At 41.7% G+C, this 21,418-nt stretch overlaps 1 protein-coding gene across 1 annotated transcript; it reads left to right on the top strand.

Moving 5' to 3' along the window:
• The first annotated feature begins 4,140 nt into the window (after positions 1-4,140).
• Positions 4,141-20,236, top strand: tlcd4b (TLC domain containing 4b). Its single transcript, XM_035654522.1, has 7 exons — positions 4,141-4,472; positions 7,527-7,679; positions 9,694-9,783; positions 14,013-14,071; positions 15,072-15,166; positions 15,284-15,357; positions 15,455-20,236. The coding sequence occupies exons 2-7, from the start codon at positions 7,534-7,536 to the stop codon at positions 15,801-15,803; spliced, it is 813 nt and encodes a 270-aa protein (XP_035510415.1). The 5' UTR covers positions 4,141-4,472; positions 7,527-7,533; the 3' UTR covers positions 15,804-20,236.
• Positions 20,237-21,418: the final 1,182 nt, after the last annotated feature.

The following is a 21,418-nucleotide window of genomic DNA, read 5'->3' as shown; positions in this document are numbered from 1 at the left end:
GCAGATTTCTACACTGCCCTGCTGTGGCCTGCCCTTCGTTCTGTCTTACACCTTGATGTGAACAGCCCTCTGGCCTGCAGTGAGATTAAGTAGCCTGCTGTATTAAATTACTCTCATAATATAATAAACAGTGTCGTTGTTGTCCTCATTATCATCATCATTACAGGTTAATTACAGTAAGTCATCAGGGACGTGAAATTTCCATGCTTGAAAATGTAAATTAAGGATTTGTTTAGTGAGTCTGACTAAATTAATTAAATCAATTGGGTAACAAAAGCTCAAAAACTCTTCAGAGAGTTCAATGGAAAGACTTTGTTTGTTTGTTTTTTGGTGTTTATGTTTTCATTACACGCGGTTTTCAAGTTTCAAGTTCAGCTTTATTGCCATTATACAATACAGGACAGGGTTAAGTAATACAGTTGTAGCCCTGTTGAAAATGTATAAACAAGTATTTAAATGAGAAAATAATACAATAAATAAATAATATAAATAAATAAAAATAAATACAATAGAATAAGCAATAAAACAGAACAACGTATATATAAGTAGAATTAAGGGAAGGGATAAAAAGGAAAACTAAACTATATTTACAAATGAAGATATACAGTTACGTTTATACATAACTAAACACATATACAGAAAATGTACAGTATGTGCAATATCAGTGTAATATGAGAAATATGAGTTGTAGTGCCAATAGAAAAAATCCTATAGAAAAAAAAGATGAGAGTGAAAAATGAGAGTAGTGGTATGGTATGTGCAAAAACAACATGCTATTGCATGTAAAAAGATGTTTATGAGAGCCTTTTATTTGCAGTAGAGTGCAGAGGATGATGTGGTTGAGGAGTCTCGCAGCTGCTCTATGGTCTGATGGTCAAGCAGTGGATACTTCTGTATCGCTTGCCGGACAGGGTGAACAGGCTGTGGCTGAGGTGGGTGCTCTCATTTCCACCAGATGGTACAGCTCAACCCGTAGTCCACAAATCCACACATCTTCAACAAGGGAAAGCAGCTAGTGGTCCAGATCAGTGATTCCCAACCTTTTCCTTAACAGACATCTTTTTTATAAGTTAGTAAACTGATGACCCCTGACTAAGAGATATATTTTATGGATATGTCATACTATATTCAAAACTGTACAATTAACCCAAATAGTGAACTCAGTAACTGCAAGAAGTTTGTGTCAAACTGATTTGATTTGGAAAAACTGTAATTTCACCTCACAGAACAGGGAGTTGCTGCCTCGATCGGTTAGTTAGTTTGTGTTAATGTGTGAACTTGGTGGAGTTCAGATCCGAACTACTACTACTAATAGACTCCAGACACTTTACAATCCATTGAACCAGGCATACCAAGTAACAGCACATCAACCCCTGCTTGCAGGCTTGGTACTGTCTCATTATCTGACTGTCTATTATTTAATGCAATTTTTTTCTCTACAACTTTTTATTTTATTTTTTTTTTACGATGCCTCTCCCATGATAGGCATCTGATCTGCTCTAATTAGCAGCTGATGTTTGGTAAATCTGCAAGGTTCTTTATTGTTAGAGAAAGGATTTGGTTCATCCTGTCTCGAAACACTCTTTCAATCGACACAAATATCATTTATCTATCTGTGTGTGGTTTCTCACTCGCACACTCACACTCTCTCTCTCAGTCAGTTTTATTTCCTCTCTGCTAGACTGGAAATGAAATATTAAACAAATTAGAATTTTCACATTAAAATCTAATTCTCTTTAAATTTGTATTGGATCGTATCACAACCTAATTTTAATAGTGCTTTAGACAGATAATGCCTAGGAGGTCTCATGTTCATTTCTGAGGTTGTATCTGGTTGTACATTAAGTGAGTATTTCTAGCTTCATATATCCATCTATCTATCTATACTATCCAATTCTCACTGTGTCTTTTCTTTATACGTAACCCAAACATTGTGTCTTTTTTAACATGGCACAGAGGGCTACCCACCAAACATGCAGACTATAAAAGAGATTTCCATGCAGGCCAGTATGTGAATGTGTGTGTGTACGTGCGTTTGTGTGGTGAAACCAGCCAGACAAGCTTGACTCAACATATCACTCTCTGCAAAGTGACTCAGATGCTGACAGAACAAAGAGGTCAGACAGCTGCCATGATGACAAAGAACAACCCACTCCAGAAAGAAAACAACTTATTAGCAGGCTGTAATGATCCTCGGGTCAACTTTGTCAGTTTTGTGACAATGCACCATATAAAGGTATGCATTCGACTCCTTTACCCTCCCTGTGTGAAGGTTACTCATGACTTCATATGTATTTTCCTCCAGGTGTGCCCACATCCTCCTACAATACATTCCAAAGTCTATTGGTGACTGAAGGTGGTTCCCTGTTGTCTGTGTATGCCGTAATTGGCCAATTGTCTACCTTAAAAGCAAAGACAAAAATAACCCTCACCGTGCCATAAATCTATGATTCTGTGTGCTCACTCTGTGTGCTGCATGATGAGAGGGTTGTGTGCGTGTTTGTAAGACTGCCCAACAATCCAAACTCCAGAGATACGCAGTTTACAATTATATGAAACAGAGGGAAAGAAGCAACGGAGACTGTTTATTAATTTTCTGCTGACTGACTAATTGATTAATCTTTAAATTCTACTTATATCTTTAAAGGTAAGTTGTACAGCAGATACTCAACTTGGCCACTTGTGACATCTGACAGGAGGCCAGGGGCCAGATAATAAACAAACTTTAATGATATTTGTCAGATAAAATGAATAAACTTTAGGATCGTTGATGTGTCAGAATAAGACAACTTAAAAGTTGTAATCCTGACTTTTATTATGGCGAGAACAATGCACTGAAGTCAGTTAAGATATGAGCAACTTGCATTGCGCAACTGTCGTTTGGCAAGTTAAACCCAGTGCGAGGGGGAAGAGTAAAAGCAGACTTATCTTTCTGTTTTTCATTGAATTGCCCTAACAGGTAAATCCAGCCATAGCAGCCCTGCACAGCTCAGGTGTATGTGAACTTCCCAATTAACAGCCAGAAGACATTATTGAACATTTACTGATTTGTATAAACAAACAAGTCAGATGGTCACTCTGCACTTAGTTGAGTATCACTGCTGTATAGTTTAAGAATTTGGGTTGGTTAGCAGTCATTGCATTATGATACAAAGATCAATTATCAAACATGGGAGACACAAGCTTGAGCTGTGTAATCAGTCAGACAGAGACAGAAACAGAGACTACAATGTTTACAACGTATTACATTTGTGTGGTAATGGGGGGCAGCGGTGAGCAGTCGGGTCATTTCTCCATTAGAGTGAATGGTAATGTTTTTTTATTGGAGCCAGTGGAGCTCCACCTGCTGGCCTTTACATATAATGCAGGTTTAAGACACTTCTGAGTTGGCGTCACTTTTCAGACCCGGAAGCTCTGTCCATCATATATACTGTTAATGGTCTGTACAGGGACTTGGTGGGGACTTGGCTTGGGAACTGGAGGGTTGCTGGTTCAAGTCCAGGACGGACCACAATATGGAGTGTGGACTGGTAGCTGGAGAGGCGCCACCTCCTGGCCACTGCCGAGGTGCCCTTGAGTTAACGCACCTACCCCCCCCCAACTGCTCCTGGAATGCTGCCACATTTGCATGCCTATAAGCCTTGTGTGCATGATTGTATTTCGAGCTTATGCTGTAAAAATACTGAGCGGAAAATAATTTCCCCATTGGGGATTAATAAAGTAAATCCTCTTAGAAATCTTATTCTTCTTGTATGGCGATGCAGTTCCAGTGCAGATTGATTTTTAAAGTTTGCCTCATAATGATAATATGGCAGACAGAAATTTTGAAATTTAATTAAAGCAAGTTTGAAGAGTCAATATTTTTATATCATTATGGAAAATGAATGGAAAACCACCGGATTCCTGTAACAGTAGAAAGGTACATTACATTTTCTGATTGGATGTTAAATAATATTTTGTAGTAAATGAGCTACATTACCCCAAAACCCGTGTCCACTACCTTTATTATGAAGTTATCATCAATCATATTGCAATGTGGCCTTTGTTCCTCGTGGGTGTAGCCAGTGCCACGGAGAGGGGGAGAGGGGGGGGGCGTGTGCACGAAAGGGGGTGGGTACGTGTCGACGTCACCGGTTGGTCCTTACTGTCAACGCCAAAATAAAACGAGTAAAAAAAACTTTTCTGTCGGATTCATAAGTAGAAACACATGGCAGCGAGGAAACAAGGCTGCGAGTAAAAGCCCCTTTATCTCCACACTGTAATGGTTGCTGGGACTCGGCATTGTTCGCGCAGCAGAGGAGGCTCTTTTTTTTTTCTCCTCTCTTTCTTTCCTGGGGGTCGCACGGCGAGAGCCAGCGGGCTGTATCAGTTTAGCCGACCTGCTAGCTAACGTCAAGTTGTGAGAAAAGTGGAGAAGACGGCGGCTAAACGGGAGCTTATCCGCCTACACAGACCTATGCGACGGATAGCAGGTAACAGAGCTCCCCCCCTTACTGCTTCCAGCCATATCAGATACACTGTACCGTTCGTGGCTTTTATCTTACACAATTTAAGATGTTTTGTTGTTGTGTTGTTGTTTTTCTTAACCGTACACAATCTTGGTACTGCAACAGCTCGGTGGCAGCGGTAAACGTAGCAGCCCTTTCAGCTTTTAGCCGACAACTTTGCTCCATAAAACCCGTGGTGTTGGCAACCTGCTCGGCTTCTTGTTACAGCTCGTTTAACGCCTGCATGCTTTGTATTGTAAAACAGTGGTTACCCAGTGATAATGCGGCCGATAGTCACGGCATCTGACACGGTGCTCGACACACAATAATAGGCACTAACTGCCTGTTTTGCTCTGCATATGCACCCACCACACAGCACAATGGTAGACTTATATGAAGGGGTTATGGTAGCCCGTTACTGTTACACGCAGCCTTTACTTTGGACGGCCCACGCCGGTTGTTATTGTGCACAATACTCCAAAGAAATCACAGGAGGGAGCGTCTGTGTATAGCAGAGCCTTTTGTGTGCTAACGTGCAAACATCTCAGTCAGCTCCAAACGGCAATAAATCACCGTTTTATGTATCAGTATTAATACCATGACCCCGAACCAGGCTGGCCAACGATTGTGCCTGAAGCTACAGAGCGAGTCAAACCCATTGGTCTTGTGCAGCAATGCGGTAGACAGAGGCCGGTTTAGATTTCCAAAAGGAACAGGGGAAATTGAACCGCTATTATTTATGTTTGGTCGATATGTCACGGGGTCACGGCTTGCTGACAGCAGCAGGATAGTCCAGCGGGACAAGGTCAGACGTGGACCGGCGGAGCACCTCTCCTGTCCGGGCTGTCAACCGCAGTGAGGAGGCCCTGTAGCTGCTCCTTCCCATGGGGCAGTGTGAACCAGCCTGTCAGGTGAAGAATGCCAATGAATTATTCAGGCTCATGCTGCAGATGATCAACGTGGCCCAGGAATGTGCATAGCTGCTCCCAGGGACAATAAGAGGCTCTCAGTGTGGTGTGGCTCCTCCAAGAAGAATTGCCCGCCTCAGATTCCCTGTTGAACATGCCAGGTTCTGCTGAATGGGGCATTTGGAGGCTCGGTGTGGAGTAGGAGTTGCACTTCTTGCAGCTGCTTTGATTGGTCATCCTGTCTCTTGTGATCCATTTTGAAGTTGATTCTGCAGATGTGTCCAAAGCTCGAGTGGGAGATTGCCTCTGGTGGCCTCCGAGCAAAGCTGTAATCTCCATGGCGGTGTTTAAATCGATGGGTTTTGCTTGTGCCACTTTGTCTTGAGCTGCTTTGTTGTTGTTGTTTTTCATCGGCTTGTTATTGTGCTTTGTTTTATGGGACAGTATGTATGCATGACACTGGACATTTAAGTAAAAATAGAACTTTATGTAGGCTACATGCCTTAAGAGTCACGTGCTTCCCCGAGGCTAAATTACTCTGCTCTCACAAAATATGTGGCTACACTATATTAGGGTCCACCTTTGATCGTAGTTCTCTTTACCTTGCACAATCCTTGTCGCAAGCTCTCCAGGAATAAGTGGTCTTAAATGACTTGCATAACTCCTGTGGTTGAATCAATTACAATGCGTTTCTCAGGCCAGAGTCCAGACCAGTGTAGACACAGTATGTCGTCACTAAAGAACAAATAAGAGGTCACGATGATGATGCACTTCAGCCTTCCTAGTGAGTTCTTTTTTCTTTGGGTCTCTTTTTATTCTTAATGTTGCAGGTCTGTAGATACAGTTTTGCTGTAGTTGCAGTTGTAATAGGTGGAAGCTGAGCCACCAAGTCAGATAATGATTTTTGTGTGCAGCAAAATAAAAATGAAAGAAGAAGAAAACACTCAAAAGCTGCTAGCAGAGTCAGGATTTCTAGTCCTCGGTACAAATGTAGTGATACAAATCGCTTCGACTACTGTACTTGCTCTTGAGAATGAGGCCAGTGAGTTGTTGATGCTCCGGCACGACCCTGAGACATCCGGTGGCTGAGAACCGAGTCGCTCTTGAACATAAGCAGCTCAGAAAAAGCGATAAGATTACAGCTGCGCTATAATGTCAATCTACAGTAAATGCAAAAAGGACTTTGTGTTTTTTTTTTTTTTTTTTTTTATTTAACCGTGCCTGAAAGTTAGCATTTTGAACAATCTGATTTCCCTGCTTTTGCAAACACAGTGCTGTTTCAGTCAATGTCCGCTGATTGCCTGTGATATGAAAAGACAGGACTCTAGTTTGTTGACCTGAGTGAGAGTAAACAAATCTCTTAGTTAGTGTGTATAGTGTGCATGTTTTCAGTCAGTAGTTTGCACGTCTCATTAGTTTCAATTTGTATTGGTTCACCCCTTCAGCTCCTCTGTTCCTGGCTTATACTACCAACACTTAAATCTGTGAGGTAAATCAGAGCGGCAGCAATAAGGAAAACTGAAACCTACACATGTGAAAAATAAAGAGCATTACTGAAGTAAGCTACAGCTTGTTACGCAGTCTTCCACAGCCTCATGAGCTGAACCCATTGCTTCATCTTGACAATCCCCTTTTCTTTCCTCGCTCAGCCTTTGTTTTCTCCTCTGGGATTTTTGGTGTGTCTCAAACAACTCACTGTAATCCCCTTGCAAAATATGCATAATAATGCAGACCTTTTATTTCCGAAGCTAAATGCTGCGCTACGCACTGTATTCACAACACCCGATAACTTTTTTTTCTCTTATTTTTCCTTGCCTTTCATCTTCTCTCCCCCCTCTGCCCCGCTTGTCTAAAGCCTTCATGTCACTTGCATTAGACAGACCACGTCTTCAGCTTATATTTTTGTCCCTTCTGTCTCTTTCCCTTTCTCCTTTTCTTTGTGGACTGGATGAGCCACACAGGGTGCCGCTTCACCCTCTCACCACCGCCTCACCACCGCTGCCACCTTACTGTCTCCTCTGGTGCTGCCCAGGATGACTGACAGTCATCGATTGAACCTGTCCATGTGTATCACCCTCTCTGTATCCTGCCCACACCCCTCCCTTCCTGTCTCCTCCCTTGTTGTGTTTAGGTGAGTGATGGAGACGAGAGAGTTGACTGTGGTAGCTGGCAGCTTCGTGGGTTTCCAGCTTCTCTTCTCAGTGGCAAGCCCACTGCTCTCCTTCGCCATCACACCGGGTTATGGACTGCAGCCTTCCACCAAGCTTACCGAGTGGAACTCAAGGTGTGTAACAGGAAGCCGCCACTCCCCCCGCTGCAGGCAGACCTTTTCTCATAGGCACCTAACCTGTCAATGCTCTGGCAGTTTCATCTTGGTACCATGTTGAAGCCTTTTTTGTTGTACCACATGGCTATAGCTCTCTACCAAAGGTTATTGTGTTTTTATATGATTGGTTGTATCACAATAAACATAGTCAGCCAAGCTAGCCAGAAAAATCATAGTTTCAAAATTTTGGGAAACTCTTTTTGTGTCTAGAGGTAAAAAAAATCCACCTATGAGTACTAAAGTTTGTTTAATCCATACAAAAATCAAAGTGTAAAAACATTAGTTTGCCATTATATGGGCGGTTATGTGACAGACTGTTGGCTGGGTAACATTGATAGGGAACCAGTGGAGACACCAGGCAGTACTGGTTCCTGCCAAGAAATATAACACAACAGTAAATTCAAAAAATTAGATTTATCGTGTTAATTAGTGAGTGTTAGAATTGCTGGTAGGTGGATTTTGTTACCTACAGACACAGCATGCATAGCTGACATAGCTAGATCCAGTTGGATTTCAGGGTCAGAAACTGTGAGCATAGTGTTGAATATGAAGATCTCTAATGCTTTGCGCACTCTTGGTCTTTTGGGGGTCCAGGTGTTGGAGTTCTAAAGCAAAATAAGAAACACTTTCCCTTACAATGTCTGAAAATGTTCACAGAAATACTGGATTTGTTTCTGTTATTGGACACAGCAGACTTGAGTGTATGTACACCCACCAGCATTTTGTTGTTTGTTTCATATTTACTGTTTCTTTGACACATAGGCTTTTATAAAAATTCAAAATGTTCAAATGATTTTGCAGACAGCACCCACTGAGATACACCTCCCCTCAATAGTATTGTTGTATAACGGTTTGACATGCCGATAAACCTGACCTCTGTTAAGCAAACACCAGTGTATTTGGTGATGCAGCTCTGTTGAGGTGGACCTTGATATGCTTCATCATTCCACGCAACTACAGCTGTGATGTGAACAGCTGGTGGAGCACAGAGAAGTTTTAAGTTTCAAGGAGAAGCCTCAGGGGTCAAGTTCAGAGGGCAGTAACCCGTAGTTGCATAACATAGTCACAGATAACCCTTCATTCATATAACTCTGGTTTACATTAGCCATTATGTCCATATTTGAAAGTACGTGTTGTACCAATCAAAGAGCAGTCCAAAACAAGTCAAAGGCCAGGCACCGATGGTTCACTTCAGAGTGGCCTGCTGTTGCGTAACAGCTCAGCTCTCAGTGTGTCAGTATGTTGTTTATGTAACCACGACTTAAGTGCACGGAGAGGAGGGAGAAAGCATTTCCAAAGGAAGAGCATGTCTAGTATTGAACGCATCTGCATAAACTATTAATTTCTTTATCTGTTCCCCTTGTCTTTTTCTTTATCTGTTTCCTCTTCCTTTTTAAATTATTTAGTCTTTACGAATATAATTCCTCTCAATACAAACACAAGTAGCAGAGTGGCTGTGATATTTGTAACATATCCTACACAGACGGTGATATTGACACACTGTTGTACCAACTTCCTTTAGCCAAGTTCCTCCGTAACTGTTCCATTTTTAGACTCTTCAGTCTGATTCAGCAGTAATAATGGACTCATCCACTCATACAGTAGTTGATCTGTAGACCCATTCTTGGCAAGGGCTCAGGCCAGCAGCTGCGGCCTGTGGACAGAGTCTACCGTACCCCAGACACTGCATGGTGACAGAGGAGGAACTGTGATTCTGGTAGAGGAGAGATAAGGGGCCACTGGACCTCTGGAGTATCTCTTCAGTGGCCTAGATAACCACTCCAAAGGTCAGGGCTATGCTGTGTCAGGCCTGATAAAGAAGAAGTTAGACTCACGTAGACACAGGGGATAACCTAGATGTAATTACAGACTGTATACAAGCAGAGACACAAAGATTTCCTTACCTAAAATTCCTGTTAGCCTGTCATCATGTTTACTACTTCTTCATCTTTATATATGTGTCCATCTTCAGGTTGGTTTCAACTGTGCACGCGCTGATTGTGGGGTTGTTCTGTCTGTACATCCTGTGGTTCGACGATGCGGTCAACGCCAACCCCGTCTGGTAAGAGGAACAGAAAGAAAAACGAAAGAAATTCTAATATAGTGAAATATGCAAATACATACCACCCTATACACCCCCATGAACACAAAAGCAATGCTGATGGAAAAGGCAAAATACTGACACATTATGTTCCTGTCATTTTGGCAGGCTGAAAAAAAATAAAGGTAGTGTGAATGCTCTGGGCGCTTTTAGGGGAAACCCGTCTTCTCACATCTGCCTTTTCAGACCGGCAGCCATGTCTGGCTCACAAGGGAAGGGAGGAAACAGATGAAGGGATGAAGATGGGAGGTGGGTGGTAGTGAAGGATCGTCAGGGTTGGTACTTAATACCCTTAGAGAGATGACGATGGCGTTCTCTTCATCAGAATGAAAGAGGGAAGAGGAAAGGATGGATCTAATGTGTCGGTGGAGTCTCCAGGGAGTTGTAGATTCAGTGGATTTAGCCTTTGATTATTGTCTTTACTGTCTTCTCTCTGTCTTCCGCTCTGCTACTGCTGACTGTGTTATTTGCATCAATGAATCCGAAAAAAGAGAAATGGAAATTTTCTTCCCCACTTCTTTCTCCTTTCCAATCTCTCAATCAGTCTTTTTTAAACATTTCTCCTCAGCTTTCTGTCTTTCTGTCTCTCACTTCTCCCTCATATTCTTACAACACTCATTCCTTCCTTCTCCCCTTCTCTCTCTCTTCTTTCTCTTTTCCTTTTGCCTCCGTTTCACTTCCTCTCTGGTTCACCAGCAGACTAGAATCCTACCAACAAGGCTCCTTTTCATAGCAAACAACAGCAGCCTAGTCCTCTACCCCACACCCCCTCCCTCTCTCTCCCTCTCCGTCTCTCTCTCTCTTCTTGTAGACCCCCCTCCCTCCTCCACCCCCCGCCACCACACACCACCAGCCTTCCATGAGCCTCCTGCCTCTAGCTGTCCGTTGTGCCCCACGTCTCTGGCTGTCGAATCAATGCAGCACACCTCCCTCGCTTTTATTGTCTCTGTGTCAGCCCCGGCCAGCGTTGCTGATGGAGCGAAAAAGGGGAGAAAAAAGAAAGTGGGGGTGGGGGGTCAAGAGGGAGGCTGAAAGATTGGGGGGGCCTCCCAGCCTCCCTCCTCTTCCTACCAATCTTCCTCTGCGTATGAGTGTTCAGGTGCTTAGTATCTTAGCCCTCCGTGTCAAAGCCTCTTTGTCTTAACATACATGTTTTCTCACAGGATTTAATACAAAAAAATTCCTGTCACATAATTTCCTTCAGCTCCCATGAGGAAAAAGGTGATTTCTTTGTGTAAATAGTTTCTGTGTGGTGTAATACTGGTGCCCCAACTTAAGCCTTGCTATGTCTTTTGTTGATTTTCTCACCAAACTCCCTTCACCCACAATCCCCAGCAGTATCCTAATGCGTTAAAGCTCACCTCGTTGCAACACCGGAGTGGCGCAAGCATAAATTCTCCAGTCAATCTGATTGTATTACAGCATCATTAAGACCTGTCACACAGCAGCATTGTTCTCCAGTGTGGCCAGAGCCGTACTGTTAGAAACACTGTTTTCAGCTGCCGCTCAGGCTCTTTCAGTGTGTCACTCTTTTGGTGTGTCACTCTTGCAGGCAGCGGGGCCGAGGCTGTTATCATAATCCATTCAGTTAACAAGCACTGTGTCTGACTGCCCCACCCCTGCTACATTTCTCTGATTGGCTTATCTGGACTTGAACTTAACATGTGCAGGGACATCTGAGGAGAATGAGAGAACAAATGTCAGGGTGTTGAGTTGAGGTCAATCTGGTTTAGACACCTTACGTTTTCCAGCACACTTTTATCACTTTCCAAGTCAACATTGAAGACATTGGGCCACATGAAAGAACATAGTAAATTCCACCTGTTCTTTAAGGAGTGTGCATTTGTGAACTATGATCATTTGAATAACAGATGCCTGCAAATTGCTATATGTTCTGCTCCATTTGTGCACACGTTTTAAGGACCAGTGCTAGTACCCAGTGTTAGTTCACCCTCCGCTCCCAAACACAAAAGAAGAAACTACGGTGACGGCGAAACTCTCATAAAAAAGGTCTTTATCTAGAACCAGTGTTTGTTTTGTCCGTTCTGGGCTACTGTAGAAACATGGCGGGTCAACATGCTGGACTTCACAGAAGGCAACCCCCAGCGTCTGTAGATAAAAACGGATCATTCTAAGGTAAACGCAACGATTGCTATTGTCAGGTGATGCCTATGCGTTTAATTTACAAAAATGTTAACCAAGAGCTAAATTTCATGCATCCCTTTGTCAGAAATCGGCACACAAAAGCCTACACATTTTGCATTGTCAGTAGTCATATGAAAGCACACACAAAAAAAGAGGAAATATTACTACAGCTGTCAACAACATGCCATCACAGAGCAGTACCAGGACAGAAATTGTCAGAACTAGTTTTCCAGTCATGGAGACATCTGGAAATTGATTAAAATAACCAAATATCCTGAAAATAATTCCACTTCATTTGAACTGTCATTGACTATGTCATCATTAAAGGAAAGCTGTAGTAAACTGTACGCAGCAGAAGATTCGGCTGTGGTGACAACAGTCAAGTGCACGAAGCTAACCCAGAGTGTGCCATAAACACTGACCATCCACCTGTAATGAACACACTGACACACTGCAGTTTAATGTGTTAATACTGGGCCTACCGGTAAAGTACATGCTGTCCTGTATCGCCAAGTAAAACTCCTGGAAAATGTTGTGGAAAGGTCCTGCAAAATAATTTCTTAAAGAATGAGATGGCTGAAAGTTTATATGACTGAACGCATTTAAACTCTTAATTCATTGAGAGCTAGGCATTATAATCTGTATAGGCTATATGCTATTATAATTGTTTCCCTATAAACTCTCTGGAAATGATTCGTAGGCCTGGACCACTTAAGATTTTTTTTTTTAAATAAAATGAGTAAATGCGACAAGTTGTTTTGAATGATTGGTACGTGCCACTTAAGAGCAAATCTGTTCACGAGTGGTTCTTGCATGAGGCCCATTGAGTCGGGGCTATTAATTGTAACACTTCCTGTGTAAAAGGCTCCACTTCTCTTTCTAGGCCAAATTCCAGTCAGTTCACCATACACTGAGAGTGGAGCGTGGGTTCACTGTACATTTAATTAACTGAAGCTGGATCATGCTGATGTGATTATCAAGAAGCCTTTGGACTCTGTGACAGCAGCCTGCAGACTCTCTCACTATCACACTATCAGTTAGGTTGGGTTATCCAAGCTCATATTTGCTCGCTGCTTTTCTGTTTAAGTGCAGTGGTAAAGTGATACAACTAATCAGTTAACAGCAGGCGTGCACTCTTGTGAAACATACATTAGATTAGATGCACAATCGGAGAGAAAGCGAGCCGATGAGAAATTCCCGATTGACACCAAGTTGCATACAAAGTTGCTTGTTCAAGAGATGTAAAACAAATACAGTAAGCATATTTTCATATAACTTCTATGGACTCTGTTAGTGCTTATACTAAAGGTAGATGGTGCGCTAAACTACCTCAGGCAAAATTTGGAGGATAGAAGTTAAAGGCTAAAAGCTAAGGGTCATCTGGTGGGTAAAGTGAGCCATCGTACAAGCTGGTGCACGCGCGTGTGTGTGAGAGCGCGCGCATGAGCTTTTGAGTGTGTATGTTTATACAGTATGTGTGTTGTGGGGTCCTGTTACACAAGCATTCAGACAGTCATTCGCTATACGATACCTGTGACTGATACCAGGATCGGATGACTATTGAAGTGGAGACACCTTCATTCTTATTTTGAACAGATGTTATTTGCGAGGACACCTAACGGTCACCAGAGCACGTCATAGCTCTGTTAACTGAACTACTGATTACTGTTTATTCAGAAAAGAAGACTGAACAACATATTAGAATATCAATGTTACTGACAAACAACATGCTGTTCTTATTAATCAAGACGTAATGATGTACAAGAGTATCACAGCAAGCTCCTCCACATTAGACAATCATTAGACAATCAACCTTGACTGACCTTTCATGGTTAGTAAGTTAGCTACATTAATTAGTTTGCAAAATTACATCATGTTCTCTTTACAGAAGTAGATTAATGATCAGAGGAACACAGTGTGAGTGCTTTAGATTTTTCTGGAATAGCAAGTAGCTTCCACCTCTTCCCCCTTTCTTTATCTTAGGGGTTGTACTGTTACAGCTGGGTTGAAAGGACTTTTACAATGTGTTCTTTGCTGTTCCACAGGGGTGACCCCAGTCTCGTCAAACTAAATGTAGCCATAACCTGTGGTTACCTCCTTTATGGTAAGCTATTCTTGTTTGTACTTCTGTTGATCATTTCTTCCAGTATGCAGTCCACATGGCAGTCGGCCAATGTATAGTGTTAATGCAGAAGGAAAAAGGACTTTAATCTAAAATAACTTGATTATTGTTAGTAACACTAAGGCCAGGGTTGTCATTAACAGCCTTGTTGGCTATAAAAGACACGTGGCATTCTGCACTTTGATATGGGAATATACAGATGCATTGATCAAAAAAAAACTTTTGAAGTTTTAAATCTACTCTACAAATGTTCTATTTTTAACTTTTGGTATTTGATTCACCACTGGTACAGTTGCTGCTCTTTGAAATAAGTTAATTATAGTTACAAACATCAGTGTTCATTTTAGATTGAATGCTTTTTCAGACAGTGCTGGGCAGTATGACCACAAATTTGTATCATGATATTTTTAAGATTCTGGGTTAACAGTATATCACGTTTTTCTTTTTGTTTTGTTTTGTATGACAGGCCCTTTTATGTTTTCTTGGCCCCATAGTGATGCATTATATGAAGGATTTAGAATGTAAACAATTTTATTGTGCAAACTGCAACGTAGTAAAAACAGAACTTAAAAATAAAAAAGATGCGCTAACAACTTTAATATTATTCCCTTTTCAAACAAGATATTTTAAAAATGATTGTATAAGCACTGTAAACTGACAGTATTTAAGAGATGTTTTGCAAATGTTACACCAGCTGCTTCAGCTATGCACCAGTATGGTGGGAGTTCATGTATGTGTGCAAATGTATTTAATATGTCAAAAGGCACAGTATAAGTCAGAAAATGTGTAACCCTGTATACTTGACTCAGACGGTTTAAGAAGTTGGGTTCTTCCTACAGATGTTTTCTACATTTTCAGGACTGGTGCAGTCGTTGCTCTTTGCCTATTAAAGGCAGTTGTGTACATAACCATCCTGCTAGTCAAACAGACGTATCAATTTTCCATTTTGCTTTCTGACCAACCTGTCCTCCCTGTCCTCTAGACCTTGTGCTGCTTGCATGTAACTGGAGCACTATGGGGGACAGCTTTTTTGTCTGTCACCACTTGGCGGCGCTCTATGCATATGGATATGTGCTGGTGAGTCACTCTTCAAGACGCAGAGTAGACTTTGAATAGCAGTTTGAGACACTGGATTATACCTGTATCACAATGTATTAATGTCATTTTGCTTGTCTGTGTGCTTGTTCCTTGCAGACACGTGGCGTGCTTCCATACTTTGCCAACTTTCGTCTCATTTCAGAGTTGTCCACACCGTTTGTGAACCAAAGGTGAGTCGGCTCTACTTATGAATAATTCCCCCTCTGTTTTACCATATGGCTGACAGTGCTTCCACTCTGACATTTCTTAATCACCCTCCCCCTCCAGGTGGTTCTTTGAGGCATTAAAGTACCCTCGCTCACACCGGCTAGTGGTGTTAAACGGCATTGCGATGGCGGTGGTGTTTTTCCTGGTACGCATTGCCGTCATGCCATCTTACTGGGCCAGTGTATTCGCCACATTTGGCACTCAAGACTTTGAGAGGCTGGGCTTGGGTGCCCAGGTGGCCTGGATCACCTCCTGCATCGCCCTGGATATCTTAAACACGGTCTGGATGTATAAGATCGCCCGCGGCTGCTACAAGGTCATGACCGGGAGGGGAGGACGGAAGGCCAAGGAAGGAGCAAAGGCATCGTCTTCCTCAGATGGGAAGCATGTCAACAACCACACAGACTAAGGAGATGTAGAGCAAAGGATATGTAGACACAGACATAAGCAGGGAGGGAGGCTGGACATTCAGGAACCTCACAGCCTCTCTCTTTAGCTCTAGCCTCAGCGTCCCTCACAGCCCCACCCTTGAATCACCCCAATCTCAGCCCTTGATCTCCTTGTCGGCTAGTGGACCGGGCTAAGAGTCCTCGGGTTCTGACCCCGACACAGGACAAGGACACCGCTCGTTGACTCACTCAAGCACCAGCCTTTGCAGCCTCAGTATTTTCACTGACAGCTCAGCATCCTGCTGGGTGATAGCTTTCGGTCGTAGACCGCAAGGTAGAGCTCGCAAGCACACCTTTTACTCTGTCACTCGCCTCTTCCGTCCCTACCACCATTCCCCTCTCATCTCCCCTGAGTCTCCTCTCATGCTCAACTTCAGCCAAAGCCCAATCCTCTGAAGTGCCTGTGAAAGACAGGAAAGCAATAATTGTGGAGGACTAAAATCTCCAAGTCTAACAGAGCTTAGCCCCTTCAGAAGACAACCCTCTCTTGCTTGCTATTGCTCCCGAACGACTGGAGGCTCCTTCTGTTGTTCATACTCCGTCCACACTCTAGGAGACATGGCCCACAGAGTGACGAACTCTCACATCAGATCCATACAGTGTTTGTGAATCTATAGGGCTCTTGTCTTAAACTCATCAGACCTCACAAAAAGAGACAGAAAAAACACCATAATGCCTCTTCTACAGTATCACCTGCTGTGGCCTCCTTGTAACAAGTGGCGCCTGCCTGTATCACCAGCCATGCCCCTCCAACCCCCTAACAATTTGGATTATATATTTAAAAAAAAAAAACTAGGAATATGCATGCAGGAGAAAGAAACTCTCCAACATCCTTAGCTTCTCACATGACGATTTTGCCTTTTCAGTATTCAATGCGTTTGCATCACTGTGCTGTACTTTGCCCTCTCTATTCTCTTATTTTACAAAACCCAAAGTCGTTAGCAGTTACAGTAACGCGTCTAATTCATATTACATCCATTGCAACCCTCTGCCTCACTGGATACTCCACCATCCAGCTTGAACGTTTGGTTTTGTTCTACCTCTCCCCCTGCCTTACAAAGACGTTGTCAATCCCTTAGTTGTGACATAGTTAACATTTTTGTTTTCTTTCTACTGTAAAGAGTGATTTTAGCCTTTAAGATATTATCTGTCGTGATATCACTGATTCAGAGGAACTTCTTTCTCTCTCTCTCTCTTACCGCCTTTAGAGCTTATCCCAGCCAATGCAGTGAAACAGAGCAGCATCACATTTCTCACCCAACTGTGTCCACTCAGTGTATCTTTCTAGAGAAACTCCCCCGGAGACTTTTATACTTCCATTAATCTCTTTTGGTTCTCAGTGACTCCTTAATGAGGAACGGCGCAGAAAACGTACACACACACACACGAGTGCGAACTTTTTCTGCTCCATTCTTCAAGTTTGCACACGCAAAGCATATCGTGCAAACTATATACACTGTATTTGGTGCCCTTCTAAAACACTGACACGGTGCTCTTCTTTTGCAGATTGTCAGCAATAGGAATGCTAGTAATATGGCATTTTACAAAAGTTTCTAATATCTAATAAATTTGGATGTTCCAGTCTGTGTCAACAATAGGCTGTCACTGTCAAAAGCAATGTGGCAATCTGCATGTTTTTTGTTTTCTGTATAAACTGTATCATCACTATAGAGCATGGTAAGATTGACATATTTCTGTGATGCCTTAGTGAATAGTCAAGGTAGATGATTAACATCTAAATATTAATTGCATTAATCTAATGCTTAAAAGGGGTTTGTCTTCCAAAACAGTTTTTTGCCTTTGAGATAGTGAATGCATGCCTTTTTGATTTTCTCCTCTCCCTGCATGTCTGTACAATATATACAGATACAGTGGTTGTGCAGATACCCTCTGCATACTGTATGGCTAACTGACTAATCATTGCCACATCCTCTGTATGCCAGTCGACATTTCTTGGTTTTACAAACTCATTAATTCCTCTCGTAGTACAGTCTCCTGTTAACAGACGCTAAGAACTACATAGCTGATATCATGACAGACAGAGATACAAGAGGGTGTTTCATGTTTGGCTTTTGTCCCAAAACTAGAAATGAACTAAGGACAAGATCACATGTTTACTCCTGTTTCCTTTTTGCTTAAAAGAGTACTCCACCGATTTAGCATTATACTCCTGTGACATTGTCGCACTAACAAAGGACAATCCATGCATCCAACACAAGCAGATATTTTAGCCAGGTTTTGATCCAAATGTGGTGTAAATTTTAACCAAATTTAAAAGAAATCTGCAAGAAAACTACCATTGTGCAGATATTTGGAATTGGTATATTACAGCTTTTTGCAATACTTTGAGGTTTGTTTGGGCTTTCTGTTGTTTTAAGTTTTCGATCAGTTTTTTTAATCCGCATTTTCAATTTGTGCATAACAGCTGGATGGAAACATACATACCTTTTTAATTCCACAACGGTGTGTTAGGCTAGTAGCAGCTAATGTGCAAATATGAGGAGCTGCTACACACACCCGGATCTTTTTTTATTTTCAAACTTGTAGTTTTTCAGCCCCACCTGATGCGGACTCAAGTGACATCACTTGAGGAAAATTATCATCCACAAAAAGCTTTATATAACTTTTTTCCTGTCCTTTTTCTTCCCAAGATGTGTAAACAGACTTTGATGACTGAAATCGGTGGAGTTGCCCTTTAAGTCTTTATAGCTAGTTATGATCTGGTCTGAGAATGTCTGGTGGTGTTTTCACTGTGGAACTATAAAGCACACTCCCTGTGGAGCAATAACTCAGCGATCTCCTGTATTTCTGTCTGTCACCACAGAGGAGGGGCTACAGTATCTTGTGCCTTTACACAAATGGTGGATGTGATGCAGCCAGATTTGGATTAGCATGACCTTTCTAGTGTAATATCCAGTGATTATCTCCTGTGTATTCCATATGTATACTCTATGTATATATTTTTATAATCTGCCTGCACAATGATTAATCCGGCCAAGTATTATAATCCAAAGCTGATCCCTTTCGAGGAGCCTGTTTTGTGGTGATTTGTGCTCTCCTGAATACAGGGGTATGTCTCTATGAATGTTGTGATGAGTTATTTAGTGGCATTAAGATGAGCTCACAGTGTCCAAGGTGATGAGAATGAAAATCAATCTATATTTTTTGACATAAGCTCTTCAAGATATACAGGTAGTTGATGGTAAGGCTAACATCTCATTTCCTTGGCCTCCTAAACTCAAAGCTGTGAATAGTTGTGGAATAAAACTGTAATACCGTTCAGTCACGACACTAGAATGATTAGACTACAGTGTGGGAGACTTCCTAAAAACTGGCTGAGCAGTGATGCCAATACACTTGTTGTAGCAGCACCCTGTGCTTCTGGTTGAGTTTAGACTGAGACTACTCTCTGATGTAGGTCTCGTGCACAAAATAAAAAACTACATATATAACAATGACAGTATGTTGCCTGGTTGTCTATGGACAGTTTTTTGTTTTTTGTATTTGTAAGGGTTTTCTACAGAATATATTTCAAGACCTGATATTTGCTGTATCTCACACCCTGTGGCTGTTTGAAAACCGACAGAATGAATTAAAGATTGAGTTTGAGGCTGCTATTGTAAGGCCATGATCTGTATTGTATCAGGTTAGAACAACCATATTGCCTTTGTTTCTTTGGGGAGGCCAATGTTCATTATGTTATATAATGAATCTATTTAAATAAATATAAAGGTATGTACAAATCTGTATATATCTGTGATCGAGTCTTGAAACCAGATGCACACTGTACTAAACTCTGTTTTGGTCCTTTTTTGTTTCATTTGGATGACAGTATGTCATCTTCTGTACATTATAACAAAGCTGTAAGAATCTGGTTTTTCAACAGTGTATTCTGCCAGTCTTCTCAAGGTTACATGTGGTACTTAGGCAACTAGTATTTTTGCCCCCTTTTTGTTCTGAAATACTTGATTTCAAGTTAAATCCTAGGTGTACGATGAAAAAGAATGAACTGAATTTCACAAGGATGACAACATTTCTATATGTTTAAGAATGACTGGAAAAATTGCAGACAAACTGATAATCAAAAACTTGCCAGTTTTTTTTTTTCTTTTGAATGACTTGCCAGTGTGGCTTATGTTCCTTCTCTTTTTTTTGTCTATTTTTATTTTGTCTTTTAATGCAATTTCTTGTTCTGATCTGTCTTTGTTTTCTGGAGATTTTAATGTGAAACAGCTTACACTACACACAGGCCTTAGGGTCCTTATCTGAGCATTACCTTGTGACTCGGATTGTTGTCGTCTACAATGACCACTACTAATGATCATGTAACTGTAGTGCTGAAAGCTGAGACTTACTTGAAAGTTGCTCTTCAATAAAGTTGAAGACAAGAGAAACTTGGTGCTTGACTCTTTGATTTTGACTTAAAGTTAAAGATCCCCTTTAGACATGTATTAAATTAATTAAATTAAACTAAATAAGATAGATAAGACAGATCACGAACTACGATACGATAGATAGTAGATGATACGATACGATAGATAGATAGATAGCATAGATAGATTCAGATAGATACGATAGATCAGATAGATAGACAAAAATTCCACATTCAAGATCCTTTATAAAGGCATCATGCCATTCTACTTGATTGACAACCGCATCCAGAATCAATATGCAAATTGTGTTACATTTCTAAACTACTCGTCTCACCCTAATGCGAACTAGCAACTGTCTTCCAGTAAGCGCAAAACAGCCATTGAAATCATTTCACACCCATTACGCACAGTTACAGATTTTATATAGCTGGTGCTCTTACGACCTGTCAGTTGGTACTCACCTTGAAGTGGCTAAGGTTCATTTAATTTCCTTAATACCACTTTTTTTAGAAGCGAGTGTATCTTATTGTGATCATTCATAATACAAGCTTATTATCATGGATTATTCTATAAATGCTGTGAAAACATTTACTTAACGATATAATAAACTTAAGGGTGTCAAAAAGGTTGCTTTAATGCACGGCATTCCCTGTGTTCAGCTGAAGTCTTCAAACATCCCAACATTCTTATTGGACAAACCTTATAGCCTTTTTTATTTTGCACTATTTGTCAGTTTCCTTCGGTTTCTAAACAGTGATGTCAGCATGGGAATGACTGCTATCATTCAGTGTAAAGCATCCAGACACGCAGCCATCTGGCGACTGGGCAGTCATTCGTCAACCCTTTAGAATGTGACTCTACCCAGGCAAGCCAAAGACCAGCTACTGGTCCGGGTCTTTTGCTTTTAAATTGTCGTGTAAATGATCCGAGCTGTTCATCAAAAGGAACATGTAAAGCACAGACCTGAGAACCATCTCAAACACTGAGATGACCTGTGTACAACAAGAACAAGACGGATGTGTCCTGAAATAGGGATAGAAAGAGGAGCATGAACAAAGTGAAAAGATTTCTGGTGGGGGGGGTGGGGGGTCGGGGGCTTGAGCATAGTATGTCTGACTTGCGAAACCATCTTGTGGTGTGTGTGTGTGTGCTGTGTGTGTGTGTTGTGGTGTGTTGTGTTGTGTGTGGTGCTGTGTGTGTTG

The sequence above is a fragment of the Morone saxatilis genome, unplaced genomic scaffold, assembly GCF_004916995.1.
Source record: "Morone saxatilis isolate NCDOM2014 unplaced genomic scaffold, NCSU_SB_2.0 Contig14, whole genome shotgun sequence".
NCBI lineage: Eukaryota > Metazoa > Chordata > Actinopteri > Moronidae > Morone > Morone saxatilis.
Note: the sequence above shows the minus strand (reverse complement) of the source record. Positions and strands in the feature narration are given on the sequence as shown.